At 63.6% G+C, this 24054-nt stretch overlaps 4 protein-coding genes across 4 annotated transcripts; all 4 read left to right on the forward strand.

The window, feature by feature from the left end:
* Positions 1–4646: 4646 nt before the first annotated feature.
* LOC135408904 (uncharacterized) lies at positions 4647–9965 on the forward strand. The gene is made up of 3 exons (XM_064643836.1): positions 4647–4751; positions 4878–6431; positions 9666–9965. The coding sequence occupies exons 1-3, from the start codon at positions 4680–4682 to the stop codon at positions 9963–9965; spliced, it is 1926 nt and encodes a 641-aa protein (XP_064499906.1). The 5' UTR covers positions 4647–4679.
* Positions 9926–15460, forward strand: LOC135408905 (uncharacterized). Its single transcript, XM_064643837.1, has 3 exons — positions 9926–10246; positions 10373–11926; positions 15161–15460. Exons 1-3 carry the CDS (start codon positions 10175–10177, stop codon positions 15458–15460), a joined length of 1926 nt encoding a protein of 641 aa, XP_064499907.1. The 5' UTR covers positions 9926–10174.
* LOC135408906 (uncharacterized) lies at positions 15421–20955 on the forward strand. Its single transcript, XM_064643838.1, has 3 exons — positions 15421–15741; positions 15868–17388; positions 20656–20955. The coding sequence occupies exons 1-3, from the start codon at positions 15670–15672 to the stop codon at positions 20953–20955; spliced, it is 1893 nt and encodes a 630-aa protein (XP_064499908.1). The 5' UTR covers positions 15421–15669.
* On the forward strand, positions 20916–23999 carry LOC135408907 (uncharacterized). Its single transcript, XM_064643839.1, has 3 exons — positions 20916–21236; positions 21363–22916; positions 23772–23999. Exons 1-3 carry the CDS (start codon positions 21165–21167, stop codon positions 23997–23999), a joined length of 1854 nt encoding a protein of 617 aa, XP_064499909.1. The 5' UTR covers positions 20916–21164.
* The last annotated feature ends 55 nt before the right edge of the window (positions 24000–24054 follow it).

Below are 24054 nucleotides of genomic sequence, written 5' to 3' on the forward strand. Positions count from 1 at the left end.
CTCACAAGCCCTTCCACCAGGGCAAAGACCCCCACCCCGGACGGCTTTCCAGACCGCTGCGCCCTCAGCCCCTTGCCAAGTGACCTGGAAGCTCTCAGTGGGCAGTGGGCAGGGACAGCAGCCGAGGCCGTCCTGCCAGTGGCAGCGAGCGAGGATGGGGCGTGCTGCGAGGAGCTCTCAGACATCTGCAGCCTCCTAGAGCTGCCCCAAGAAGAACGCAGCGGAGACCAAAGGTGGAGGAGGAGAGAAAAGAGGCTCCCCGTGCCCATGCCACGGGAGGCATGGTCAGAGCCCTGGGGCCTTCAAGTGCCCACAGCGACAGCCCGTGCCCCAGTTCGCCCGTGCCTCGGCAGCCCTTCCACCAGGCCACAGGCCCCGAGCCCGGACGCCTGCCCCCCCAGCCCCTCGCCAAGCCAGCTGTCAGCTCCCAGTGGGCAGTGGGCAGGGCTCCCGCACGTCTCCAGGGAGTCCCGAGGGCAAGAAAACGCAGACCCACCGCTGTCCCCGGAAGAAGACAGCCACGGCGAGGAGCTGTCAGAGAACAAAGGGCAAGGCGTCCAAATATACACCATCTGGGTCAAGCCCTCCCTCATTCCGGTGCTGCTGGAGCCTCAGCCTGCTGGCCCGGAAGGGCCCAAATGTCCCTGCGTCATCTGCGCAGAGGCGGCCCAAGAGGCAGTCGGGGACCCGCGCGGCACATCTCCTGCCCCGGCGGGTCCCAGGCACAGCCGGCCAACGGCTGCTGCCCCGCAGCGCCCCACAGGCTGCTGCCCCGCCGTGCTGGACACGCTGCAGCGCACGGCACGTGCCACCCTGAGCAGGATCGCAGCTGTGATCCGGCGACGGGGCCGGCGGCCGGGGGAACAGCAGCACCCGGCTCAAGGCATGGATGCAGCCATGCTGGCAACAGCCCCAGCAGCAGGGGCAGAGAGCCAGGCAGCTGCCCTGCGCGGCCCCTGCCGCCCCCCCAGCCTCTCGCCGGGCCAGCTGGAAGCTGGCAGGGGGCAGCGGGCAGGGGCAGCAGCAGAGACGGTCCTGCCCCTGCCACAGAGCCAGGAGGGGGCCTGCTCTGAGGATGAGAGTCTCTGGGACATCTCCAGCCTCTTAGAGCGCTGCCAAGGGCAAGAAAACACAGCCCGAAGCTGGAGTACTGGCGGAGCAAGTAGCTCTGGCTCCCTCCCGTCTGAGGAGTGGGCAGAGCCCTGGGACTCTTCCTCAGCCACCTCCACCTCCACCTCCACGGACTGAGCTGCTGGGGGCAGGCTGGCACGTGGCCTTACCACCTGCAGCTGCACTTGAAGGAAGAGGCCTTTTTCCAACGAGACAAAGCCCAAAGAAGAACTTGGGGCAACTGCAGACCCTCAGGGGGGCCACTTGCTGGGAGGACGACTTGCTGGCGTGGGACGGACAGTCTTTGGAGCGCTGGCAAGTCAAGCCCTCACCTACAGCTCTCTCAGCACAGCGGCCCTCTCTCTTCAGGGAGGCACTCTGGGCTCTGGGCAGGGCGTTCCGCTGGCCCTGCCTGGCGGGATGGGATGGCGGCTCCCAAGCTGTGGTGGTGACCAGACTGACATCCACCTGATGGCCGGTCACCAGTGGTGTCGCCCAGGGCTCAGTGGTGGGGCCAGTCCTGCTGGTCTCTTGGCTCGGATTGCCCTTTGCCCAGTCCTCCAGGACTTCACCTGACTGCCACCATTGCTCCAAAACCATGGGCAGTGGACTAGCCCCTTTGTCTGCCAGCTCCCTCAGGACCTGGGGATGAACCTCAGCGGGTGCCTTGTGCACATTCAGGTTCCTTACACGCTCTCCAACCTGATCCTCTGCTGCAGGGGACTTGGGCTCTTCTTCTGCCAGTCCCTGCCTTTGCCTTTCTCCACTCGGGCGGCGTGGCTGGAGCGCTTGCTGTCCAAGGCTGAAGCACAGAAGGCATCGAGAGCCTCAGCCTTCTCTTTGTGCCGGACAGCCACGTCTGCCAGTTCCTTCTGGAGAGGGCCCACCTTATCCCTAGTCCGTCTTTAGCAAGATAGCTGTAGAGGCCCTTCCTGTTCTCCTGAAGAGCTCCGGCCAGACTCCAGTCGAGCCGGGCCTTGGCTTTCCCACCCTTGTCCCCAGCTTCCCTCCCCTTGTCCCCATCCTCCCAGGCCACCTGTCCTTGTTTCCGTTCCCCGAAATAGGAAGAAGTCCCCTTAAGTTTTTTAGGTTAAAGTAGGGGTAGGGAAGAATTAGTCGAGTTAAGTTGCGTAGGATAAAGTAGGGCTAGGTGTTAGCAGTGCTCTCCACTGGAATTTCAAAGGACAAGCTAAAGGCCGCCTCATGCTTTCTAGTCCCGTTTCATGACCAAAATGACAAAGGGTGCTTTAGCATGGGCGCTGACCTAGGAGAGCCTAGTATTTAAGATAGACTTGTGGAAGTTTAAAATAAAGATTGGTTTGGAAAGAAAAGGCTCAGGAAGGTTGTGTTTTGAAAGCGAATAATATTTGGGGGTTGGGCTAGGACTTGTTCCTTAGGCAGCTGAGCTGTGTCCCTTGGTGCGGGTGTGTGCAATAGAGCTGTCCTGGAGGCTGAAGGCAGCCCAGGGACGTCTGTAAGCAGAGCTGGGGAACAGCCAGCGAGTGGGTCTTCCTTTCTTGGAAGTAGAAGTTAGTTTTTCAGGATCTCCCGAAGTTCGTGTGTTGCTGCCCTCCCTTTTAGAAGGAGGAGTTCTTGGAAGAGGTGTCTTGCGGGGCTGGGCCGCTGCTAAAGGACAACAGAATATCTAGATGCCTTTCTTGAAATAAAACTAGTGGTTTGATCCACAAGCAGCGCTGGTGGTTCTTTTGGTCAGGCTGTAGTCCTTGATTTGGGGGCAAGAAAGCCTCCTGAAGACCCAAGGCTTTTAGTTGCTGGGGCCGGCGTGCGTTGGGTGGGGCGAAGGAGAAGGGCGCTGCCTGGGGTGGGAGGGATGCGTGGAGGAGAGGGGGAAGTCCTGCTGCGGGCTGGGGCAGAGTGGCCACACGGGGCTGGGCCTGTGAGTGGGGGGATCCCGGCCGGCGGTGCCAGAGGGGACTGAGCAAGTCAAGTGTGTCCGTGTGGGGAATGGAGAGGTGGAATGGCAGGAGGGTGAAAGGATGCCCTGCCCCAATGCAGCCCCTTGGAGCCTCCTTGGGAGGCTCTTGGAGCTGCTGCCTGGAGCAGCTGAAGTCCGAAGCAGCCCGGGAGCACCGCCCCACAGCACAGCCCCCGCAGCCCCTAAGCCAGTCTGAGAATGGCTGGCACCCTGGAAGCGCTGCCTGAGGGGCGGCAGTGGCCACAGGAGGCCAGAGCAAAGAAAAGCAGCACCAGGCGGCCCTTTGGTGCTGGTGGCTCTGACCTCTGGGGATTGGTGTTAGGTGGATCTCCCCCGGATCTAGGAGTGCTAGCTAGGATGTTCTACCCTCTGGTTACTTTGTTTCCATCTGCATGCTGCTAGAGCTGTCCCAAAGGGGAAGAAAACCCACAGCCAAGCTGGAGCACTGGGCAGGAGGGGAGCTGAGTTTCCTTCCAGCGCCAGGCATGGGCAGAGCCCTGGCACCTTCAACGGTGCAGCCCCACAGTCAATGGCCCAGCTCTCCCATCAGAAGGCCTCCCCTGTGGGCAAAGGCTCTGACTCCGCCCAACTTTTCCTGCTGGACCTCCAGGCCGTCGCCAAGGCCATTGGAAGCTCGCAGTGGGCAGCGGGCAGGGGCAGCAGTGGAGGCAGTGCTGCCAGTGGCCCCGAGCCCCCAGGATGGGGCCTGATGGCAGTGGCTCTGGGACATCTGCAGCCTCCTAGAGCTGTGCCAAGGGCAAGAAATCTGAGAGCAAGCGGTGTCCCACGGGGAAGAAAGAAGGAGAAAAAGCTGTCTCAGGAAAGCAGGAAAGCCAGCCAAGGGCACGCTGTCTGGGTTGGGCCCTTGTAGCCGGCCGTGTTGCTGAAGCCCCGCACTGGTTGCCAGGAGGGGCCCAGTTCCCCCAGCAGTGTGGGCAGAGACGCTGAGCTGCACAGCACGTGTCCTGCCCCCGCAAGTCCCCAGGACCCCCCGTTGTCCCAAAGCGGGTTCTTTCCCGCTGAGTGCAAGAGGCCGATCCACACACACGCGGTCGAGGGGTTTGCTTTATTGCCAGTTGTGCACAGAAGGGCGTGCTGGTTGGCAATCCCGAAACCTTCGCAAGGCAATTCGAGCCACAAGTGACTTGTCTCTCCGAGCCTGGGACATCCCGCGGCCACGGCTGGCTGCCCAGGGCGGTGGCAGCGCCAGCTGCGGGATGCAGACAGGGCTGAAGTGCGGGGAGGCCGCGGGCAGCGGGGCCGTGCGGGAGCTGTTGGCTGGGGCCGGCTGGAGCGTCTGTGAGGGGAAAGCGGGGGAGCCTTGTGCCGGGCACAGGCGGTTGCAAGTAGTTGCAGCCAGCCGCAGCCAGTTGTGCGCCCCCTGCGCTGCCGTCCTCGGGGCGCCGGGAAACGGCCCATTGTGACAGCGGCGGCGCGTTGCCGGGCCCTTTGTGATGCGGGGCCTCCTTGGGCCCGCGGGCCATTGTGACAGCGCGGGGCCCCGCCCTGCCCGGGAGGCTATTTAGGAGGGCAGAGCCCTGCAGTACCCTCTTTCTCCCAGGAGAGCATCTGTCTCACGAGGCAGTATCTCTCTCGGGGACCTCAGCGGCAGAGGAAGTAGCCGACGCGGAAGATGTGGACGACGAAGAAGTTCACCGACTTGCAGCCACGCAAGTGGCTGTCGAGCTGGCAGAGGAAGCACAAGGTGAAGGATGGGGGAGCAGAGAGCTGCCTTGGGGCCAGGGCTGGGCTTGTGGGCACGGAGGGGCCTGCCGTGCCATGGCAACCGCCTGCCTCTCACAGCGCCTTCTCCTCCTCCTCCTCGCCGCAGGTGGACAACTGGCAGACGCAGGCAGCAGCGCAGGAAGAGGAGAAGAGCGCCTCTTCTGCTGCTGCCGCAGCTGAGCAGGTGAGAGCAGCAGGGGCAGAGAGCCAGGCAGCTGCCCCACGCAGCCCCAGAGGCCGCGGCCGCGCTGTGCTGGGCACCCTGCAGCGCGTGGCACGCGCCGCCCGCAGCAGGCTGGCGGTTGGGATGCGGCGACGTGGCCAGAAGCCGGAGCCACAGAGGGAGGTGGAACAAGGTAGGGAGGCAGCCAGAGCAGGAACATCCGCAGCAGCAGGGTCAGAGAGGCAGGACTCTGCCCTGCAAAGCTCCTGCTGTCCCCCCAGCCCCTTCCCAAGCCATCTGGAAGCCCTCCGTGGGCAGTGGGCCGGGGCAGCAGCGGGGGCAGTGCTGCCAGTGGCAGAGAGGGAGGACCAGGCCTGCTCCGAGGACGAGAGCCTCTGGGACATCTCCAGCCTCTTCGAGCTGTCAACGGGGGATGAAAGCCCAGAGGAAAGCTGGAGCAGTGGGCAAGAATGTAGCTCAGGGTCCCTCCCGTGCCAGGCATGGGCAGAGCCCGGGAGCTCTCAAGCAGGCACAACCCCAGTCCACGGCCCAGGGCTCAGTCTCACAAGCCCTTCCACCAGGGCAAAGACCCCCACCCCGGACGGCTTTCCAGACCGCTGCGCCCTCAGCCCCTTGCCAAGTGACCTGGAAGCTCTCAGTGGGCAGTGGGCAGGGACAGCAGCCGAGGCCGTCCTGCCAGTGGCAGCGAGCGAGGATGGGGCGTGCTGCGAGGAGCTCTCAGACATCTGCAGCCTCCTAGAGCTGCCCCAAGAAGAACGCAGCGGAGACCAAAGGTGGAGGAGGAGAGAAAAGAGGCTCCCCGTGCCCATGCCACGGGAGGCATGGTCAGAGCCCTGGGGCCTTCAAGTGCCCACAGCGACAGCCCGTGCCCCAGTTCGCCCGTGCCTCGGCAGCCCTTCCACCAGGCCACAGGCCCCGAGCCCGGACGCCTGCCCCCCCAGCCCCTCGCCAAGCCAGCTGTCAGCTCCCAGTGGGCAGTGGGCAGGGCTCCCGCACGTCTCCAGGGAGTCCCGAGGGCAAGAAAACGCAGACCCACCGCTGTCCCCGGAAGAAGACAGCCACGGCGAGGAGCTGTCAGAGAACAAAGGGCAAGGCGTCCAAATATACACCATCTGGGTCAAGCCCTCCCTCATTCCGGTGCTGCTGGAGCCTCAGCCTGCTGGCCCGGAAGGGCCCAAATGTCCCTGCGTCATCTGCGCAGAGGCGGCCCAAGAGGCAGTCGGGGACCCGCGCGGCACATCTCCTGCCCCGGCGGGTCCCAGGCACAGCCGGCCAACGGCTGCTGCCCCGCAGCGCCCCACAGGCTGCTGCCCCGCCGTGCTGGACACGCTGCAGCGCACGGCACGTGCCACCCTGAGCAGGATCGCAGCTGTGATCCGGCGACGGGGCCGGCGGCCGGGGGAACAGCAGCACCCGGCTCAAGGCATGGATGCAGCCATGCTGGCAACAGCCCCAGCAGCAGGGGCAGAGAGCCAGGCAGCTGCCCTGCGCGGCCCCTGCCGCCCCCCCAGCCTCTCGCCGGGCCAGCTGGAAGCTGGCAGGGGGCAGCGGGCAGGGGCAGCAGCAGAGACGGTCCTGCCCCTGCCACAGAGCCAGGAGGGGGCCTGCTCTGAGGATGAGAGTCTCTGGGACATCTCCAGCCTCTTAGAGCGCTGCCAAGGGCAAGAAAACACAGCCCGAAGCTGGAGTACTGGCGGAGCAAGTAGCTCTGGCTCCCTCCCGTCTGAGGAGTGGGCAGAGCCCTGGGACTCTTCCTCAGCCACCTCCACCTCCACCTCCACGGACTGAGCTGCTGGGGGCAGGCTGGCACGTGGCCTTACCACCTGCAGCTGCACTTGAAGGAAGAGGCCTTTTTCCAACGAGACAAAGCCCAAAGAAGAACTTGGGGCAACTGCAGACCCTCAGGGGGGCCACTTGCTGGGAGGACGACTTGCTGGTGTGGGACGGACAGTCTTTGGAGCGCTGGCAAGTCAAGCCCTCACCTACAGCTCTCTCAGCACAGCGGCCCTCTCTCTTCAGGGAGGCACTCTGGGCTCTGGGCAGGGCGTTCCGCTGGCCCTGCCTGGCGGGATGGGATGGCGGCTCCCAAGCTGTGGTGGTGACCAGACTGACATCCACCTGATGGCCGGTCACCAGTGGTGTCGCCCAGGGCTCAGTGGTGGGGCCAGTCCTGCTGGTCTCTTGGCTCGGATTGCCCTTTGCCCAGTCCTCCAGGACTTCACCTGACTGCCACCATTGCTCCAAAACCATGGGCAGTGGACTAGCCCCTTTGTCTGCCAGCTCCCTCAGGACCTGGGGATGAACCTCAGCGGGTGCCTTGTGCACATTCAGGTTCCTTACACGCTCTCCAACCTGATCCTCTGCTGCAGGGGACTTGGGCTCTTCTTCTGCCAGTCCCTGCCTTTGCCTTTCTCCACTCGGGCGGCGTGGCTGGAGCGCTTGCTGTCCAAGGCTGAAGCACAGAAGGCATCGAGAGCCTCAGCCTTCTCTTTGTGCCGGACAGCCACGTCTGCCAGTTCCTTCTGGAGAGGGCCCACCTTATCCCTAGTCCGTCTTTAGCAAGATAGCTGTAGAGGCCCTTCCTGTTCTCCTGAAGAGCTCCGGCCAGACTCCAGTCGAGCCGGGCCTTGGCTTTCCCACCCTTGTCCCCAGCTTCCCTCCCCTTGTCCCCATCCTCCCAGGCCACCTGTCCTTGTTTCCGTTCCCCGAAATAGGAAGAAGTCCCCTTAAGTTTTTTAGGTTAAAGTAGGGGTAGGGAAGAATTAGTCGAGTTAAGTTGCGTAGGATAAAGTAGGGCTAGGTGTTAGCAGTGCTCTCCACTGGAATTTCAAAGGACAAGCTAAAGGCCGCCTCATGCTTTCTAGTCCCGTTTCATGACCAAAATGACAAAGGGTGCTTTAGCATGGGCGCTGACCTAGGAGAGCCTAGTATTTAAGATAGACTTGTGGAAGTTTAAAATAAAGATTGGTTTGGAAAGAAAAGGCTCAGGAAGGTTGTGTTTTGAAAGCGAATAATATTTGGGGGTTGGGCTAGGACTTGTTCCTTAGGCAGCTGAACTGTGTCCCTTGGTGCGGGTGTGTGCAATAGAGCTGTCCTGGAGGCTGAAGGCAGCCCAGGGACGTCTGTAAGCAGAGCTGGGGAACAGCCAGCGAGTGGGTCTTCCTTTCTTGGAAGTAGAAGTTAGTTTTTCAGGATCTCCCGAAGTTCGTGTGTTGCTGCCCTCCCTTTTAGAAGGAGGAGTTCTTGGAAGAGGTGTCTTGCGGGGCTGGGCTGCTGCTAAAGGACAACAGAATATCTAGATGCCTTTCTTGAAATAAAACTAGTGGTTTGATCCACAAGCAGCGCTGGTGGTTCTTTTGGTCAGGCTGTAGTCCTTGATTTGGGGGCAAGAAAGCCTCCTGAAGACCCAAGGCTTTTAGTTGCTGGGGCCGGCGTGCGTTGGGTGGGGCGAAGGAGAAGGGCGCTGCCTGGGGTGGGAGGGATGCGTGGAGGAGAGGGGGAAGTCCTGCTGCGGGCTGGGGCAGAGTGGCCACACGGGGCTGGGCCTGTGAGTGGGGGGATCCCGGCCGGCGGTGCCAGAGGGGACTGAGCAAGTCAAGTGTGTCCGTGTGGGGAATGGAGAGGTGGAATGGCAGGAGGGTGAAAGGATGCCCTGCCCCAATGCAGCCCCTTGGAGCCTCCTTGGGAGGCTCTTGGAGCTGCTGCCTGGAGCAGCTGAAGTCCGAAGCAGCCCGGGAGCACCGCCCCACAGCACAGCCCCCGCAGCCCCTAAGCCAGTCTGAGAATGGCTGGCACCCTGGAAGCGCTGCCTGAGGGGCGGCAGTGGCCACAGGAGGCCAGAGCAAAGAAAAGCAGCACCAGGCGGCCCTTTGGTGCTGGTGGCTCTGGCCTCTGGGGATTGGTGTTAGGTGGATCTCCCCCGGATCTAGGAGTGCTAGCTAGGATGTTCTACCCTCTGGTTACTTTGTTTCCATCTGCATGCTGCTAGAGCTGTCCCAAAGGGGAAGAAAACCCACAGCCAAGCTGGAGCACTGGGCAGGAGGGGAGCTGAGTTTCCTTCCAGCGCCAGGCATGGGCAGAGCCCTGGCACCTTCAACGGTGCAGCCCCACAGTCAATGGCCCAGCTCTCCCATCAGAAGGCCTCCCCTGTGGGCAAAGGCTCTGACTCCGCCCAACTTTTCCTGCTGGACCTCCAGGCCGTCGCCAAGGCCATTGGAAGCTCGCAGTGGGCAGCGGGCAGGGGCAGCAGTGGAGGCAGTGCTGCCAGTGGCCCCGAGCCCCCAGGATGGGGCCTGATGGCAGTGGCTCTGGGACATCTGCAGCCTCCTAGAGCTGTGCCAAGGGCAAGAAATCTGAGAGCAAGCGGTGTCCCACGGGGAAGAAAGAAGGAGAAAAAGCTGTCTCAGGAAAGCAGGAAAGCCAGCCAAGGGCACGCTGTCTGGGTTGGGCCCTTGTAGCCGGCCGTGTTGCTGAAGCCCCGCACTGGTTGCCAGGAGGGGCCCAGTTCCCCCAGCAGTGTGGGCAGAGACGCTGAGCTGCACAGCACGTGTCCTGCCCCCGCAAGTCCCCAGGACCCCCCGTTGTCCCAAAGCGGGTTCTTTCCCGCTGAGTGCAAGAGGCCGATCCACACACACGCGGTCGAGGGGTTTGCTTTATTGCCAGTTGTGCACAGAAGGGCGTGCTGGTTGGCAATCCCGAAACCTTCGCAAGGCAATTCGAGCCACAAGTGACTTGTCTCTCCGAGCCTGGGACATCCCGCGGCCACGGCTGGCTGCCCAGGGCGGTGGCAGCGCCAGCTGCGGGATGCAGACAGGGCTGAAGTGCGGGGAGGCCGCGGGCAGCGGGGCCGTGCGGGAGCTGTTGGCTGGGGCCGGCTGGAGCGTCTGTGAGGGGAAAGCGGGGGAGCCTTGTGCCGGGCACAGGCGGTTGCAAGTAGTTGCAGCCAGCCGCAGCCAGTTGTGCGCCCCCTGCGCTGCCGTCCTCGGGGCGCCGGGAAACGGCCCATTGTGACAGCGGCGGCGCGTTGCCGGGCCCTTTGTGATGCGGGGCCTCCTTGGGCCCGCGGGCCATTGTGACAGCGCGGGGCCCCGCCCTGCCCGGGAGGCTATTTAGGAGGGCAGAGCCCTGCAGTACCCTCTTTCTCCCAGGAGAGCATCTGTCTCACGAGGCAGCATCTCTCTCGGGGACCTCAGCGGCAGAGGAAGTAGCCGACGCGGAAGATGTGGACGACGAAGAAGTTCACCGACTTGCAGCCACGCAAGTGGCTGTCGAGCTGGCAGAGGAAGCACAAGGTGAAGGATGGGGGAGCAGAGAGCTGCCTTGGGGCCAGGGCTGGGCTTGTGGGCACGGAGGGGCCTGCCGTGCCATGGCAACCGCCTGCCTCTCACAGTGCCTTCTCCTCCTCCTCCTCGCCGCAGGTGGACAACTGGCAGACGCAGGCAGCAGCGCAGGAAGAGGAGAAGAGCGCCTCTTCTGCTGCTGCCGCAGCTGAGCAGGTGAGAGCAGCAGGGGCAGAGAGCCAGGCAGCTGCCCCACGCAGCCCCAGAGGCCGCGGCCGCGCTGTGCTGGGCACCCTGCAGCGCGTGGCACGCGCCGCCCGCAGCAGGCTGGCGGTTGGGATGCGGCGACGTGGCCAGAAGCCGGAGCCACAGAGGGAGGTGGAACAAGGTAGGGAGGCAGCCAGAGCAGGAACATCCGCAGCAGCAGGGTCAGAGAGGCAGGACTCTGCCCTGCAAAGCCCCTGCTGTCCCCCCAGCCCCTTCCCAAGCCATCTGGAAGCCCTCCGTGGGCAGTGGGCCGGGGCAGCAGCGGGGGCAGTGCTGCCAGTGGCAGAGAGGGAGGACCAGGCCTGCTCCGAGGACGAGAGCCTCTGGGACATCTCCAGCCTCTTCGAGCTGTCAACGGGGGATGAAAGCCCAGAGGAAAGCTGGAGCAGTGGGCAAGAATGTAGCTCAGGGTCCCTCCCGTGCCAGGCATGGGCAGAGCCCGGGAGCTCTCAAGCAGGCACAACCCCAGTCCACGGCCCAGGGCTCAGTCTCACAAGCCCTTCCACCAGGGCAAAGACCCCCACCCCGGACGGCTTTCCAGACCGCTGCGCCCTCAGCCCCTTGCCAAGTGACCTGGAAGCTCTCAGTGGGCAGTGGGCAGGGACAGCAGCCGAGGCCGTCCTGCCAGTGGCAGCGAGCGAGGATGGGGCGTGCTGCGAGGAGCTCTCAGACATCTGCAGCCTCCTAGAGCTGCCCCAAGAAGAACGCAGCGGAGACCAAAGGTGGAGGAGGAGAGAAAAGAGGCTCCCCGTGCCCATGCCACGGGAGGCATGGTCAGAGCCCTGGGGCCTTCAAGTGCCCACAGCGACAGCCCGTGCCCCAGTTCGCCCGTGCCTCGGCAGCCCTTCCACCAGGCCACAGGCCCCGAGCCCGGACGCCTGCCCCCCCAGCCCCTCGCCAAGCCAGCTGTCAGCTCCCAGTGGGCAGTGGGCAGGGCTCCCGCACGTCTCCAGGGAGTCCCGAGGGCAAGAAAACGCAGACCCACCGCTGTCCCCGGAAGAAGACAGCCACGGCGAGGAGCTGTCAGAGAACAAAGGGCAAGGCGTCCAAATATACACCATCTGGGTCAAGCCCTCCCTCATTCCGGTGCTGCTGGAGCCTCAGCCTGCTGGCCCGGAAGGGCCCAAATGTCCCTGCGTCATCTGCGCAGAGGCGGCCCAAGAGGCAGTCGGGGACCCGCGCGGCACATCTCCTGCCCCGGCGGGTCCCAGGCACAGCCGGCCAACGGCTGCTGCCCCGCAGCGCCCCACAGGCTGCTGCCCCGCCGTGCTGGACACGCTGCAGCGCACGGCACGTGCCACCCTGAGCAGGATCGCAGCTGTGATCCGGCGACGGGGCCGGCGGCCGGGGGAACAGCAGCACCCGGCTCAAGGCATGGATGCAGCCATGCTGGCAACAGCCCCAGCAGCAGGGGCAGAGAGCCAGGCAGCTGCCCTGCGCGGCCCCTGCCGCCCCCCCAGCCTCTCGCCGGGCCAGCTGGAAGCTGGCAGGGGGCAGCGGGCAGGGGCAGCAGCAGAGACGGTCCTGCCCCTGCCACAGAGCCAGGAGGGGGCCTGCTCTGAGGATGAGAGTCTCTGGGACATCTCCAGCCTCTTAGAGCGCTGCCAAGGGCAAGAAAACACAGCCCGAAGCTGGAGTACTGGCGGAGCAAGTAGCTCTGGCTCCCTCCCGTCTGAGGAGTGGGCAGAGCCCTGGGACTCTTCCTCAGCCACCTCCACCTCCACCTCCACGGACTGAGCTGCTGGGGGCAGGCTGGCACGTGGCCTTACCACCTGCAGCTGCACTTGAAGGAAGAGGCCTTTTTCCAACGAGACAAAGCCCAAAGAAGAACTTGGGGCAACTGCAGACCCTCAGGGGGGCCACTTGCTGGGAGGACGACTTGCTGGTGTGGGACGGACAGTCTTTGGAGCGCTGGCAAGTCAAGCCCTCACCTACAGCTCTCTCAGCACAGCGGCCCTCTCTCTTCAGGGAGGCACTCTGGGCTCTGGGCAGGGCGTTCCGCTGGCCCTGCCTGGCGGGATGGGATGGCGGCTCCCAAGCTGTGGTGGTGACCAGACTGACATCCACCTGATGGCCGGTCACCAGTGGTGTCGCCCAGGGCTCAGTGGTGGGGCCAGTCCTGCTGGTCTCTTGGCTCGGATTGCCCTTTGCCCAGTCCTCCAGGACTTCACCTGACTGCCACCATTGCTCCAAAACCATGGGCAGTGGACTAGCCCCTTTGTCTGCCAGCTCCCTCAGGACCTGGGGATGAACCTCAGCGGGTGCCTTGTGCACATTCAGGTTCCTTACACGCTCTCCAACCTGATCCTCTGCTGCAGGGGACTTGGGCTCTTCTTCTGCCAGTCCCTGCCTTTGCCTTTCTCCACTCGGGCGGCGTGGCTGGAGCGCTTGCTGTCCAAGGCTGAAGCACAGAAGGCATCGAGAGCCTCAGCCTTCTCTTTGTGCCGGACAGCCACGTCTGCCAGTTCCTTCTGGAGAGGGCCCACCTTATCCCTAGTCCGTCTTTAGCAAGATAGCTGTAGAGGCCCTTCCTGTTCTCCTGAAGAGCTCCGGCCAGACTCCAGTCGAGCCGGGCCTTGGCTTTCCCACCCTTGTCCCCAGCTTCCCTCCCCTTGTCCCCATCCTCCCAGGCCACCTGTCCTTGTTTCCGTTCCCCGAAATAGGAAGAAGTCCCCTTAAGTTTTTTAGGTTAAAGTAGGGGTAGGGAAGAATTAGTCGAGTTAAGTTGCGTAGGATAAAGTAGGGCTAGGTGTTAGCAGTGCTCTCCACTGGAATTTCAAAGGACAAGCTAAAGGCCGCCTCATGCTTTCTAGTCCCGTTTCATGACCAAAATGACAAAGGGTGCTTTAGCATGGGCGCTGACCTAGGAGAGCCTAGTATTTAAGATAGACTTGTGGAAGTTTAAAATAAAGATTGGTTTGGAAAGAAAAGGCTCAGGAAGGTTGTGTTTTGAAAGCGAATAATATTTGGGGGTTGGGCTAGGACTTGTTCCTTAGGCAGCTGAGCTGTGTCCCTTGGTGCGGGTGTGTGCAATAGAGCTGTCCTGGAGGCTGAAGGCAGCCCAGGGACGTCTGTAAGCAGAGCTGGGGAACAGCCAGCGAGTGGGTCTTCCTTTCTTGGAAGTAGAAGTTAGTTTTTCAGGATCTCCCGAAGTTCGTGTGTTGCTGCCCTCCCTTTTAGAAGGAGGAGTTCTTGGAAGAGGTGTCTTGCGGGGCTGGGCCGCTGCTAAAGGACAACAGAATATCTAGATGCCTTTCTTGAAATAAAACTAGTGGTTTGATCCACAAGCAGCGCTGGTGGTTCTTTTGGTCAGGCTGTAGTCCTTGATTTGGGGGCAAGAAAGCCTCCTGAAGACCCAAGGCTTTTAGTTGCTGGGGCCGGCGTGCGTTGGGTGGGGCGAAGGAGAAGGGCGCTGCCTGGGGTGGGAGGGATGCGTGGAGGAGAGGGGGAAGTCCTGCTGCGGGCTGGGGCAGAGTGGCCACACGGGGCTGGGCCTGTGAGTGGGGGGATCCCGGCCGGCGGTGCCAGAGGGGACTGAGCAAGTCAAGTGTGTCCGTGTGGGGAATGGAGAGGTGGAATGGCAGGAGGGTGAAAGGATGCCCTGCCCCAATGCAGCCCCTTGGAGCCTCCTTGGGAGGCTCTTGGAGCTGCTGCCTGGAGCAGCTGAAGTCCGAAGCAGCCCGGGAGCACCGCCCCACAGCACAGCCCCCGCAGCCCCTAAGCCAGTCTGAGAATGGCTGGCACCCTGGAAGCGCTGCCTGAGGGGCGGCAGTGGCCACAGGAGGCCAGAGCAAAGAAAAGCAGCACCAGGCGGCCCTTTGGTGCTGGTGGCTCTGGCCTCTGGGGATTGTTGTTAGGTGGATCTCCCCCGGATCTAGGAGTGCTAGCTAGGATGTTCTACCCTCTGGTTACTTTGTTTCCATCTGCATGCTGCTAGAGCTGTCCCAAAGGGGAAGAAAACCCACAGCCAAGCTGGAGCACTGGGCAGGAGGGGAGCTGAGTTTCCTTCCAGCGCCAGGCATGGGCAGAGCCCTGGCACCTTCAACGGTGCAGCCCCACAGTCAATGGCCCAGCTCTCCCATCAGAAGGCCTCCCCTGTGGGCAAAGGCTCTGACTCCGCCCAACTTTTCCTGCTGGACCTCCAGGCCGTCGCCAAGGCCATTGGAAGCTCGCAGTGGGCAGCGGGCAGGGGCAGCAGTGGAGGCAGTGCTGCCAGTGGCCCCGAGCCCCCAGGATGGGGCCTGATGGCAGTGGCTCTGGGACATCTGCAGCCTCCTAGAGCTGTGCCAAGGGCAAGAAATCTGAGAGCAAGCGGTGTCCCACGGGGAAGAAAGAAGGAGAAAAAGCTGTCTCAGGAAAGCAGGAAAGCCAGCCAAGGGCACGCTGTCTGGGTTGGGCCCTTGTAGCCGGCCGTGTTGCTGAAGCCCCGCACTGGTTGCCAGGAGGGGCCCAGTTCCCCCAGCAGTGTGGGCAGAGACGCTGAGCTGCACAGCACGTGTCCTGCCCCCGCAAGTCCCCAGGACCCCCCGTTGTCCCAAAGCGGGTTCTTTCCCGCTGAGTGCAAGAGGCCGATCCACACACACGCGGTCGAGGGGTTTGCTTTATTGCCAGTTGTGCACAGAAGGGCGTGCTGGTTGGCAATCCCGAAACCTTCGCAAGGCAATTCGAGCCACAAGTGACTTGTCTCTCCGAGCCTGGGACATCCCGCGGCCACGGCTGGCTGCCCAGGGCGGTGGCAGCGCCAGCTGCGGGATGCAGACAGGGCTGAAGTGCGGGGAGGCCGCGGGCAGCGGGGTCGTGCGGGAGCTGTTGGCTGGGGCCGGCTGGAGCGTCTGTGAGGGGAAAGCGGGGGAGCCTTGTGCCGGGCACAGGCGGTTGCAAGTAGTTGCAGCCAGCCGCAGCCAGTTGTGCGCCCCCTGCGCTGCCGTCCTCGGGGCGCCGGGAAACGGCCCATTGTGACAGCGGCGGCGCGTTGCCGGGCCCTTTGTGATGCGGGGCCTCCTTGGGCCCGCGGGCCATTGTGACAGCGCGGGGCCCCGCCCTGCCCGGGAGGCTATTTAGGAGGGCAGAGCCCTGCAGTACCCTCTTTCTCCCAGGAGAGCATCTGTCTCACGAGGCAGCATCTCTCTCGGGGACCTCAGCGGCAGAGGAAGTAGCCGACGCGGAAGATGTGGACGACGAAGAAGTTCACCGACTTGCAGCCACGCAAGTGGCTGTCGAGCTGGCAGAGGAAGCACAAGGTGAAGGATGGGGGAGCAGAGAGCTGCCTTGGGGCCAGGGCTGGGCTTGTGGGCACGGAGGGGCCTGCCGTGCCATGGCAACCGCCTGCCTCTCACAGCGCCTTCTCCTCCTCCTCCTCGCCGCAGGTGGACAACTGGCAGACGCAGGCAGCAGCGCAGGAAGAGGAGAAGAGCGCCTCTTCTGCTGCTGCCGCAGCTGAGCAGGTGAGAGCAGCAGGGGCAGAGAGCCAGGCAGCTGCCCCACGCAGCCCCAGAGGCCGCGGCCGCGCTGTGCTGGGCACCCTGCAGCGCGTGGCACGCGCCGCCCGCAGCAGGCTGGCGGTTGGGATGCGGCGACGTGGCCAGAAGCCGGAGCCACAGAGGGAGGTGGAACAAGGTAGGGAGGCAGCCAGAGCAGGAACATCCGCAGCAGCAGGGTCAGAGAGGCAGGACTCTGCCCTGCAAAGCCCCTGCTGTCCCCCCAGCCCCTTCCCAAGCCATCTGGAAGCCCTCCGTGGGCAGTGGGCCGGGGCAGCAGCGGGGGCAGTGCTGCCAGTGGCAGAGAGGGAGGACCAGGCCTGCTCCGAGGACGAGAGCCTCTGGGACATCTCCAGCCTCTTCGAGCTGTCAACGGGGGATGAAAGCCCAGAGGAAAGCTGGAGCAGTGGGCAAGAATGTAGCTCAGGGTCCCTCCCGTGCCAGGCATGGGCAGAGCCCGGGAGCTCTCAAGCAGGCACAACCCCAGTCCACGGCCCAGGGCTCAGTCTCACAAGCCCTTCCACCAGGGCAAAGACCCCCACCCCGGACGGCTTTCCAGACCGCTGCGCCCTCAGCCCCTTGCCAAGTGACCTGGAAGCTCTCAGTGGGCAGTGGGCAGGGACAGCAGCCGAGGCCGTCCTGCCAGTGGCAGCGAGCGAGGATGGGGCGTGCTGCGAGGAGCTCTCAGACATCTGCAGCCTCCTAGAGCTGCCCCAAGAAGAACGCAGCGGAGACCAAAGGTGGAGGAGGAGAGAAAAGAGGCTCCCCGTGCCCATGCCACGGGAGGCATGGTCAGAGCCCTGGGGCCTTCAAGTGCCCACAGCGACAGCCCGTGCCCCAGTTCGCCCGTGCCTCGGCAGCCCTTCCACCAGGCCACAGGCCCCGAGCCCGGACGCCTGCCCCCCCAGCCCCTCGCCAAGCCAGCTGTCAGCTCCCAGTGGGCAGTGGGCAGGGCTCCCGCACGTCTCCAGGGAGTCCCGAGGGCAAGAAAACGCAGACCCACCGCTGTCCCCGGAAGAAGACAGCCACGGCGAGGAGCTGTCAGAGAACAAAGGGCAAGGCGTCCAAATATACACCATCTGGGTCAAGCCCTCCCTCATTCCGGTGCTGCTGGAGCCTCAGCCTGCTGGCCCGGAAGGGCCCAAATGTCCCTGCGTCATCTGCGCAGAGGCGGCCCAAGAGGCAGTCGGGGACCCGCGCGGCACATCTCCTGCCCCGGCGGGTCCCAGGCACAGCCGGCCAACGGCTGCTGCCCCGCAGCGCCCCACAGGCTGCTGCCCCGCCGTGCTGGACACGCTGCAGCGCACGGCACGTGCCACCCTGAGCAGGATCGCAGCTGTGATCCGGCGACGGGGCCGGTGGCCGGGGGAACAGCAGCACCCGGCTCAAGGCATGGATGCAGCCATGCTGGCAACAGCCCCAGCAGCAGGGGCAGAGAGCCAGGCAGCTGCCCTGCGCGGCCCCTGCCGCCCCCCCAGCCTCTCGCCGGGCCAGCTGGAAGCTGGCAGGGGGCAGCGGGCAGGGGCAGCAGCAGAGACGGTCCTGCCCCTGCCACAGAGCCAGGAGGGGGCCTGCTCTGAGGATGAGAGTCTCTGGGACATCTCCAGCCTCTTAGAGCGCTGCCAAGGGCAAGAAAACACAGCCCGAAGCTGGAGTACTGGCGGAGCAAGTAGCTCTGGCTCCCTCCCGTCTGAGGAGTGGGCAGAGCCCTGGGACTCTTCCTCAGCCACCTCCACCTCCACCTCCACGGACTGAGCTGCTGGGGGCAGGCTGGCACGTGGCCTTACCACCTGCAGCTGCACTTGAAGGAAGAGGCCTTTTTCCAACGAGACAAAGCCCAAAGAAGAACTTGGGGCAACTGCAGACCCTCAGGGGGGCCACTTGCTGGGAGGACGACTTGCTGGCGTGGGACGGACAGTCTTTGGAGCGCTGGCAAGTCAAGCCCTCACCTACAGCTCTCTCAGCACAGCGGCCCTCTCTCTTCAGGGAGGCACTCTGGGCTCTGGGCAGGGCGTTCCGCTGGCCCTGCCTGGCGGGATGGGATGGCGGCTCCCAAGCTGTGGTGGTGACCAGACTGACATCCACCTGATGGCCGGTCACCAGTGGTGTCGCCCAGGGCTCAGTGGTGGGGCCAGTCCTGCTGGTCTCTTGGCTCGGATTGCCCTTTGCCCAGTCCTCCAGGACTTCACCTGACTGCCACCATTGCTCCAAAACCATGGGCAGTGGACTAGCCCCTTTGTCTGCCAGCTCCCTCAGGACCTGGGGATGAACCTCAGCGGGTGCCTTGTGCACATTCAGGTTCCTTACACGCTCTCCAACCTGATCCTCTGCTGCAGGGGACTTGGGCTCTTCTTCTGCCAGTCCCTGCCTTTGCCTTTCTCCACTCGGGCGGCGTGGCTGGAGCGCTTGCTGTCCAAGGCTGAAGCACAGAAGGCATCGAGAGCCTCAGCCTTCTCTTTGTGCCGGACAGCCACGTCTGCCAGTTCCTTCTGGAGAGGGCCCACCTTATCCCTAGTCCGTCTTTAGCAAGATAGCTGTAGAGGCCCTTCCTGTTCTCCTGAAGAGCTCCGGCCAGACTCCAGTCGAGCCGGGCCTTGGCTTTCCCACCCTTGTCCCCAGCTTCCCTCCCCTTGTCCCCATCCTCCCAGGCCACCTGTCCTTGTTTCCGTTCCCCGAAATAGGAAGAAGTCCCCTTAAGTTTTTTAGGTTAAAGTAGGGGTAGGGAAGAATTAGTCGAGTTAAGTTGCGTAGGATAAAGTAGGGCTAGGTGTTAGCAGTGCTCTCCACTGGAATTTCAAAGGACAAGCTAAAGGCCGCCTCATGCTTTCTAGTCCCGTTTCATGACCAAAATGACAAAGGGTGCTTTAGCATGGGCGCTGACCTAGGAGAGCCTAGTATTTAAGATAGACTTGTGGAAGTTTAAAATAAAGATTGGTTTGGAAAGAAAAGGCTCAGGAAGGTTGTGTTTTGAAAGCGAATAATATTTGGGGGTTGGGCTAGGACTTGTTCCTTAGGCAGCTGAGCTGTGTCCCTTGGTGCGGGTGTGTGCAATAGAGCTGTCCTGGAGGCTGAAGGCAGCCCAGGGACGTCTGTAAGCAGAGCTGGGGAACAGCCAGCGAGTGGGTCTTCCTTTCTTGGAAGTAGAAGTTAGTTTTTCAGGATCTCCCGAAGTTCGTGTGTTGCTGCCCTCCCTTTTAGAAGGAGGAGTTCTTGGAAGAGGTGTCTTGCGGGGCTGGGCCGCTGCTAAAGGACAACAGAATATCTAGATGCCTTTCTTGAAATAAAACTAGTGGTTTGATCCACAAGCAGCGCTGGTGGTTCTTTTGGTCAGGCTGTAGTCCTTGATTTGGGGGCAAGAAAGCCTCCTGAAGACCCAAGGCTTTTAGTTGCTGGGGCCGGCGTGCGTTGGGTGGGGCGAAGGAGAAGGGCGCTGCCTGGGGTGGGAGGGATGCGTGGAGGAGAGGGGGAAGTCCTGCTGCGGGCTGGGGCAGAGTGGCCACACGGGGCTGGGCCTGTGAGTGGGGGGATCCCGGCCGGCGGTGCCAGAGGGGACTGAGCAAGTCAAGTGTGTCCGTGTGGGGAATGGAGAGGTGGAATGGCAGGAGGGTGAAAGGATGCCCTGCCCCAATGCAGCCCCTTGGAGCCTCCTTGGGAGGCTCTTGGAGCTGCTGCCTGGAGCAGCTGAAGTCCGAAGCAGCCCGGGAGCACCGCCCCACAGCACAGCCCCCGCAGCCCCTAAGCCAGTCTGAGAATGGCTGGCACCCTGGAAGCGCTGCCTGAGGGGCGGCAGTGGCCACAGGAGGCCAGAGCAAAGAAAAGCAGCACCAGGCGGCCCTTTGGTGCTGGTGGCTCTGGCCTCTGGGGATTGGTGTTAGGTGGATCTCCCCCGGATCTAGGAGTGCTAGCTAGGATGTTCTACCCTCTGGTTACTTTGTTTCCATCTGCATGCTGCTAGAGCTGTCCCAAAGGGGAAGAAAACCCACAGCCAAGCTGGAGCACTGGGCAGGAGGGGAGCTGAGTTTCCTTCCAGCGCCAGGCATGGGCAGAGCCCTGGCACCTTCAACGGTGCAGCCCCACAGTCAATGGCCCAGCTCTCCCATCAGAAGGCCTCCCCTGTGGGCAAAGGTTCTGACTCCGCCCAACTTTTCCTGCTGGACCTCCAGGCCGTCGCCAAGGCCATTGGAAGCTCGCAGTGGGCAGCGGGCAGGGGCAGCAGTGGAGGCAGTGCTGCCAGTGGCCCCGAGCCCCCAGGATGGGGCCTGATGGCAGTGGCTCTGGGACATCTGCAGCCTCCTAGAGCTGTGCCAAGGGCAAGAAATCTGAGAGCAAGCGGTGTCCCACGGGGAAGAAAGAAGGAGAAAAAGCTGTCTCAGGAAAGCAGGAAAGCCAGCCAAGGGCACGCTGTCTGGGTTGGGCCCTTGTAGCCGGCCGTGTTGCTGAAGCCCCGCACTGGTTGCCAGGAGGGGCCCAGTTCCCCCAGCAGTGTGGGCAGAGACGCTGAGCTGCACAGCACGTGTCCTGCCCCCGCAAGTCCCCAGGACCCCCCGTTGTCCCAAAGTGGGTTCTTTCCCGCTGAGTGCAAGAGGCCGATCCACACACACGCGGTCGAGGGGTTTGCTTTATTGCCAGTTGTGCACAGAAGGGCGTGCTGGTTGGCAATCCCGAAACCTTCGCAAGGCAATTCGAGCCACAAGTGACTTGTCTCTCCGAGCCTGGGACATCCCGCGGCCACGGCTGGCTGCCCAGGGCGGTGGCAGCGCCAGCTGCGGGATGCAGACAGGGCTGAAGTGCGGGGAGGCCGCGGGCAGCGGGGCCGTGCGGGAGCTGTTGGCTGGGGCCGGCTGGAGCGTCTGTGAGGGGAAAGCGGGGGAGCCTTGTGCCGGGCACAGGCGGTTGCAAGTAGTTGCAGCCAGCCGCAGCCAGTTGTGCGCCCCCTGCGCTGCCGTCCTCGGGGCGCCGGGAAACGGCCCATTGTGACAGCGGCGGCGCGTTGCCGGGCCCTTTGTGATGCGGGGCCTCCTTGGGCCCGCGGGCCATTGTGACAGCGCGGGGCCCCGCCCTGCCCGGGAGGCTATTTAGGAGGGCAGAGCCCTGCAGTACCCTCTTTCTCCCAGGAGAGCATCTGTCTCACGAGGCAGCATCTCTCTCGGGGACCTCAGCGGCAGAGGAAGTAGCCGACGCGGAAGATGTGGACGACGAAGAAGTTCACCGACTTGCAGCCACGCAAGTGGCTGTCGAGCTGGCAGAGGAAGCACAAGGTGAAGGATGGGGGAGCAGAGAGCTGCCTTGGGGCCAGGGCTGGGCTTGTGGGCACGGAGGGGCCTGCCGTGCCATGGCAACCGCCTGCCTCTCACAGCGCCTTCTCCTCCTCCTCCTCGCCGCAGGTGGACAACTGGCAGACGCAGGCAGCAGCGCAGGAAGAGGAGAAGAGCGCCTCTTCTGCTGCTGCCGCAGCTGAGCAGGTGAGAGCAGCAGGGGCAGAGAGCCAGGCAGCTGCCCCACGCAGCCCCAGAGGCCGCGGCCGCGCTGTGCTGGGCACCCTGCAGCGCGTGGCACGCGCCGCCCGCAGCAGGCTGGCGGTTGGGATGCGGCGACGTGGCCAGAAGCCGGAGCCACAGAGGGAGGTGGAACAAGGTAGGGAGGCAGCCAGAGCAGGAACATCCACAGCAGCAGGGTCAGAGAGGCAGGACTCTGCCCTGCAAAGCCCCTGCTGTCCCCCCAGCCCCTTCCCAAGCCATCTGGAAGCCCTCCGTGGGCAGTGGGCCGGGGCAGCAGCGGGGGCAGTGCTGCCAGTGGCAGAGAGGGAGGACCAGGCCTGCTCCGAGGACGAGAGCCTCTGGGACATCTCCAGCCTCTTCGAGCTGTCAACGGGGGATGAAAGCCCAGAGGAAAGCTGGAGCAGTGGGCAAGAATGTAGCTCAGGGTCCCTCCCGTGCCAGGCATGGGCAGAGCCCGGGAGCTCTCAAGCAGGCACAACCCCAGTCCACGGCCCAGGGCTCAGTCTCACAAGCCCTTCCACCAGGGCAAAGACCCCCACCCCGGACGGCTTTCCAGACCGCTGCGCCCTCAGCCCCTTGCCAAGTGACCTGGAAGCTCTCAGTGGGCAGTGGGCAGGGACAGCAGCCGAGGCCGTCCTGCCAGTGGCAGCGAGCGAGGATGGGGCGTGCTGCGAGGAGCTCTCAGACATCTGCAGCCTCCTAGAGCTGCCCCAAGAAGAACGCAGCGGAGACCAAAGGTGGAGGAGGAGAGAAAAGAGGCTCCCCGTGCCCATGCCACGGGAGGCATGGTCAGAGCCCTGGGGCCTTCAAGTGCCCACAGCGACAGCCCGTGCCCCAGTTCGCCCGTGCCTCGGCAGCCCTTCCACCAGGCCACAGGCCCCGAGCCCGGACGCCTGCCCCCCCAGCCCCTCGCCAAGCCAGCTGTCAGCTCCCAGTGGGCAGTGGGCAGGGCTCCCGCACGTCTCCAGGGAGTCCCGAGGGCAAGAAAACGCAGACCCACCGCTGTCCCCGGAAGAAGACAGCCACGGCGAGGAGCTGTCAGAGAACAAAGGGCAAGGCGTCCAAATATACACCATCTGGGTCAAGCCCTCCCTCATTCCGGTGCTGCTGGAGCCTCAGCCTGCTGGCCCGGAAGGGCCCAAATGTCCCTGCGTCATCTGCGCAGAGGCGGCCCAAGAGGCAGTCGGGGACCCGCGCGGCACATCTCCTGCCCCGGCGGGTCCCAGGCACAGCCGGCCAACGGCTGCTGCCCCGCAGCGCCCCACAGGCTGCTGCCCCGCCGTGCTGGACACGCTGCAGCGCACGGCACGTGCCACCCTGAGCAGGATCGCAGCTGTGATCCGGCGACGGGGCCGGCGGCCGGGGGAACAGCAGCACCCGGCTCAAGGCATGGATGCAGCCATGCTGGCAACAGCCCCAGCAGCAGGGGCAGAGAGCCAGGCAGCTGCCCTGCGCGGCCCCTGCCGCCCCCCCAGCCTCTCGCCGGGCCAGCTGGAAGCTGGCAGGGGGCAGCGGGCAGGGGCAGCAGCAGAGACGGTCCTGCCCCTGCCACAGAGCCAGGAGGGGGCCTGCTCTGAGGATGAGAGTCTCTGGGACATCTCCAGCCTCTTAGAGCGCTGCCAAGGGCAAGAAAACACAGCCCGAAGCTGGAGTACTGGCGGAGCAAGTAGCTCTGGCTCCCTCCCGTCTGAGGAGTGGGCAGAGCCCTGGGACTCTTCCTCAGCCACCTCCACCTCCACCTCCACGGACTGAGCTGCTGGGGGCAGGCTGGCACGTGGCCTTACCACCTGCAGCTGCACTTGAAGGAAGAGGCCTTTTTCCAACGAGACAAAGCCCAAAGAAGAACTTGGGGCAACTGCAGACCCTCAGGGGGGCCACTTGCTGGGAGGACGACTTGCTGGCGTGGGACGGACAGTCTTTGGAGCGCTGGCAAGTCAAGCCCTCACCTACAGCTCTCTCAGCACAGCGGCCCTCTCTCTTCAGGGAGGCACTCTGGGCTCTGGGCAGGGCGTTCCGCTGGCCCTGCCTGGCGGGATGGGATGGCGGCTCCCAAGCTGTGGTGGTGACCAGACTGACATCCACCTGATGGCCGGTCACCAGTGGTGTCGCCCAGGGCTCAGTGGTGGGGCCAGTCCTGCTGGTCTCTTGGCTCGGATTGCCCTTTGCCCAGTCCTCCAGGACTTCACCTGACTGCCACCATTGCTCCAAAACCATGGGCAGTGGACTAGCCCCTTTGTCTGCCAGCTCCCTCAGGACCTGGGGATGAACCTCAGCGGGTGCCTTGTGCACATTCAGGTTCCTTACACGCTCTCCAACCTGATCCTCTGCTGCAGGGGACTTGGGCTCTTCTTCTGCCAGTCCCTGCCTTTGCCTTTCTCCACTCGGGCGGCGTGGCTGGAGCGCTTGCTGTCCAAGGCTGAAGCACAGAAGGCATCGAGAGCCTCAGCCTTCTCTTTGTGCCGGACAGCCACGTCTGCCAGTTCCTTCTGGAGAGGGCCCACCTTATCCCTAGTCCGTCTTTAGCAAGATAGCTGTAGAGGCCCTTCCTGTTCTCCTGAAGAGCTCCGGCCAGACTCCA

Source organism: Pseudopipra pipra, unplaced genomic scaffold (assembly GCF_036250125.1).
Source record: "Pseudopipra pipra isolate bDixPip1 unplaced genomic scaffold, bDixPip1.hap1 HAP1_SCAFFOLD_84, whole genome shotgun sequence".
NCBI lineage: Eukaryota > Metazoa > Chordata > Aves > Passeriformes > Pipridae > Pseudopipra > Pseudopipra pipra.

Excerpts from the sequence above, each read along its gene's own strand:
- LOC135408904 (XM_064643836.1), top strand. The coding sequence starts at position 4,680 with ATGTGGACGACGAAGAAGTTCACCGACTTGCAGCCACGCAAGTGGCTG. Across the intron at positions 4,752-4,877 it reads GCTGGCAGAGGAAGCACAAG|GTGGACAACTGGCAGACGCA; the intron begins GTGAAGGATGGG and ends TCCTCGCCGCAG. Across the intron at positions 6,432-9,665 it reads CAGCAGGGGCAGAGAGCCAG|GCAATTCGAGCCACAAGTGA; the intron begins GCAGCTGCCCTG and ends AACCTTCGCAAG.
- LOC135408905 (XM_064643837.1), top strand. The coding sequence starts at position 10,175 with ATGTGGACGACGAAGAAGTTCACCGACTTGCAGCCACGCAAGTGGCTG. Across the intron at positions 10,247-10,372 it reads GCTGGCAGAGGAAGCACAAG|GTGGACAACTGGCAGACGCA; the intron begins GTGAAGGATGGG and ends TCCTCGCCGCAG. Across the intron at positions 11,927-15,160 it reads CAGCAGGGGCAGAGAGCCAG|GCAATTCGAGCCACAAGTGA; the intron begins GCAGCTGCCCTG and ends AACCTTCGCAAG.
- LOC135408906 (XM_064643838.1), top strand. The coding sequence starts at position 15,670 with ATGTGGACGACGAAGAAGTTCACCGACTTGCAGCCACGCAAGTGGCTG. Across the intron at positions 15,742-15,867 it reads GCTGGCAGAGGAAGCACAAG|GTGGACAACTGGCAGACGCA; the intron begins GTGAAGGATGGG and ends TCCTCGCCGCAG. Across the intron at positions 17,389-20,655 it reads GCATGGATGCAGCCATGCTG|GCAATTCGAGCCACAAGTGA; the intron begins GCAACAGCCCCA and ends AACCTTCGCAAG.
- LOC135408907 (XM_064643839.1), top strand. The coding sequence starts at position 21,165 with ATGTGGACGACGAAGAAGTTCACCGACTTGCAGCCACGCAAGTGGCTG. Across the intron at positions 21,237-21,362 it reads GCTGGCAGAGGAAGCACAAG|GTGGACAACTGGCAGACGCA; the intron begins GTGAAGGATGGG and ends TCCTCGCCGCAG. Across the intron at positions 22,917-23,771 it reads CAGCAGGGGCAGAGAGCCAG|GTTCCTTACACGCTCTCCAA; the intron begins GCAGCTGCCCTG and ends GTGCACATTCAG.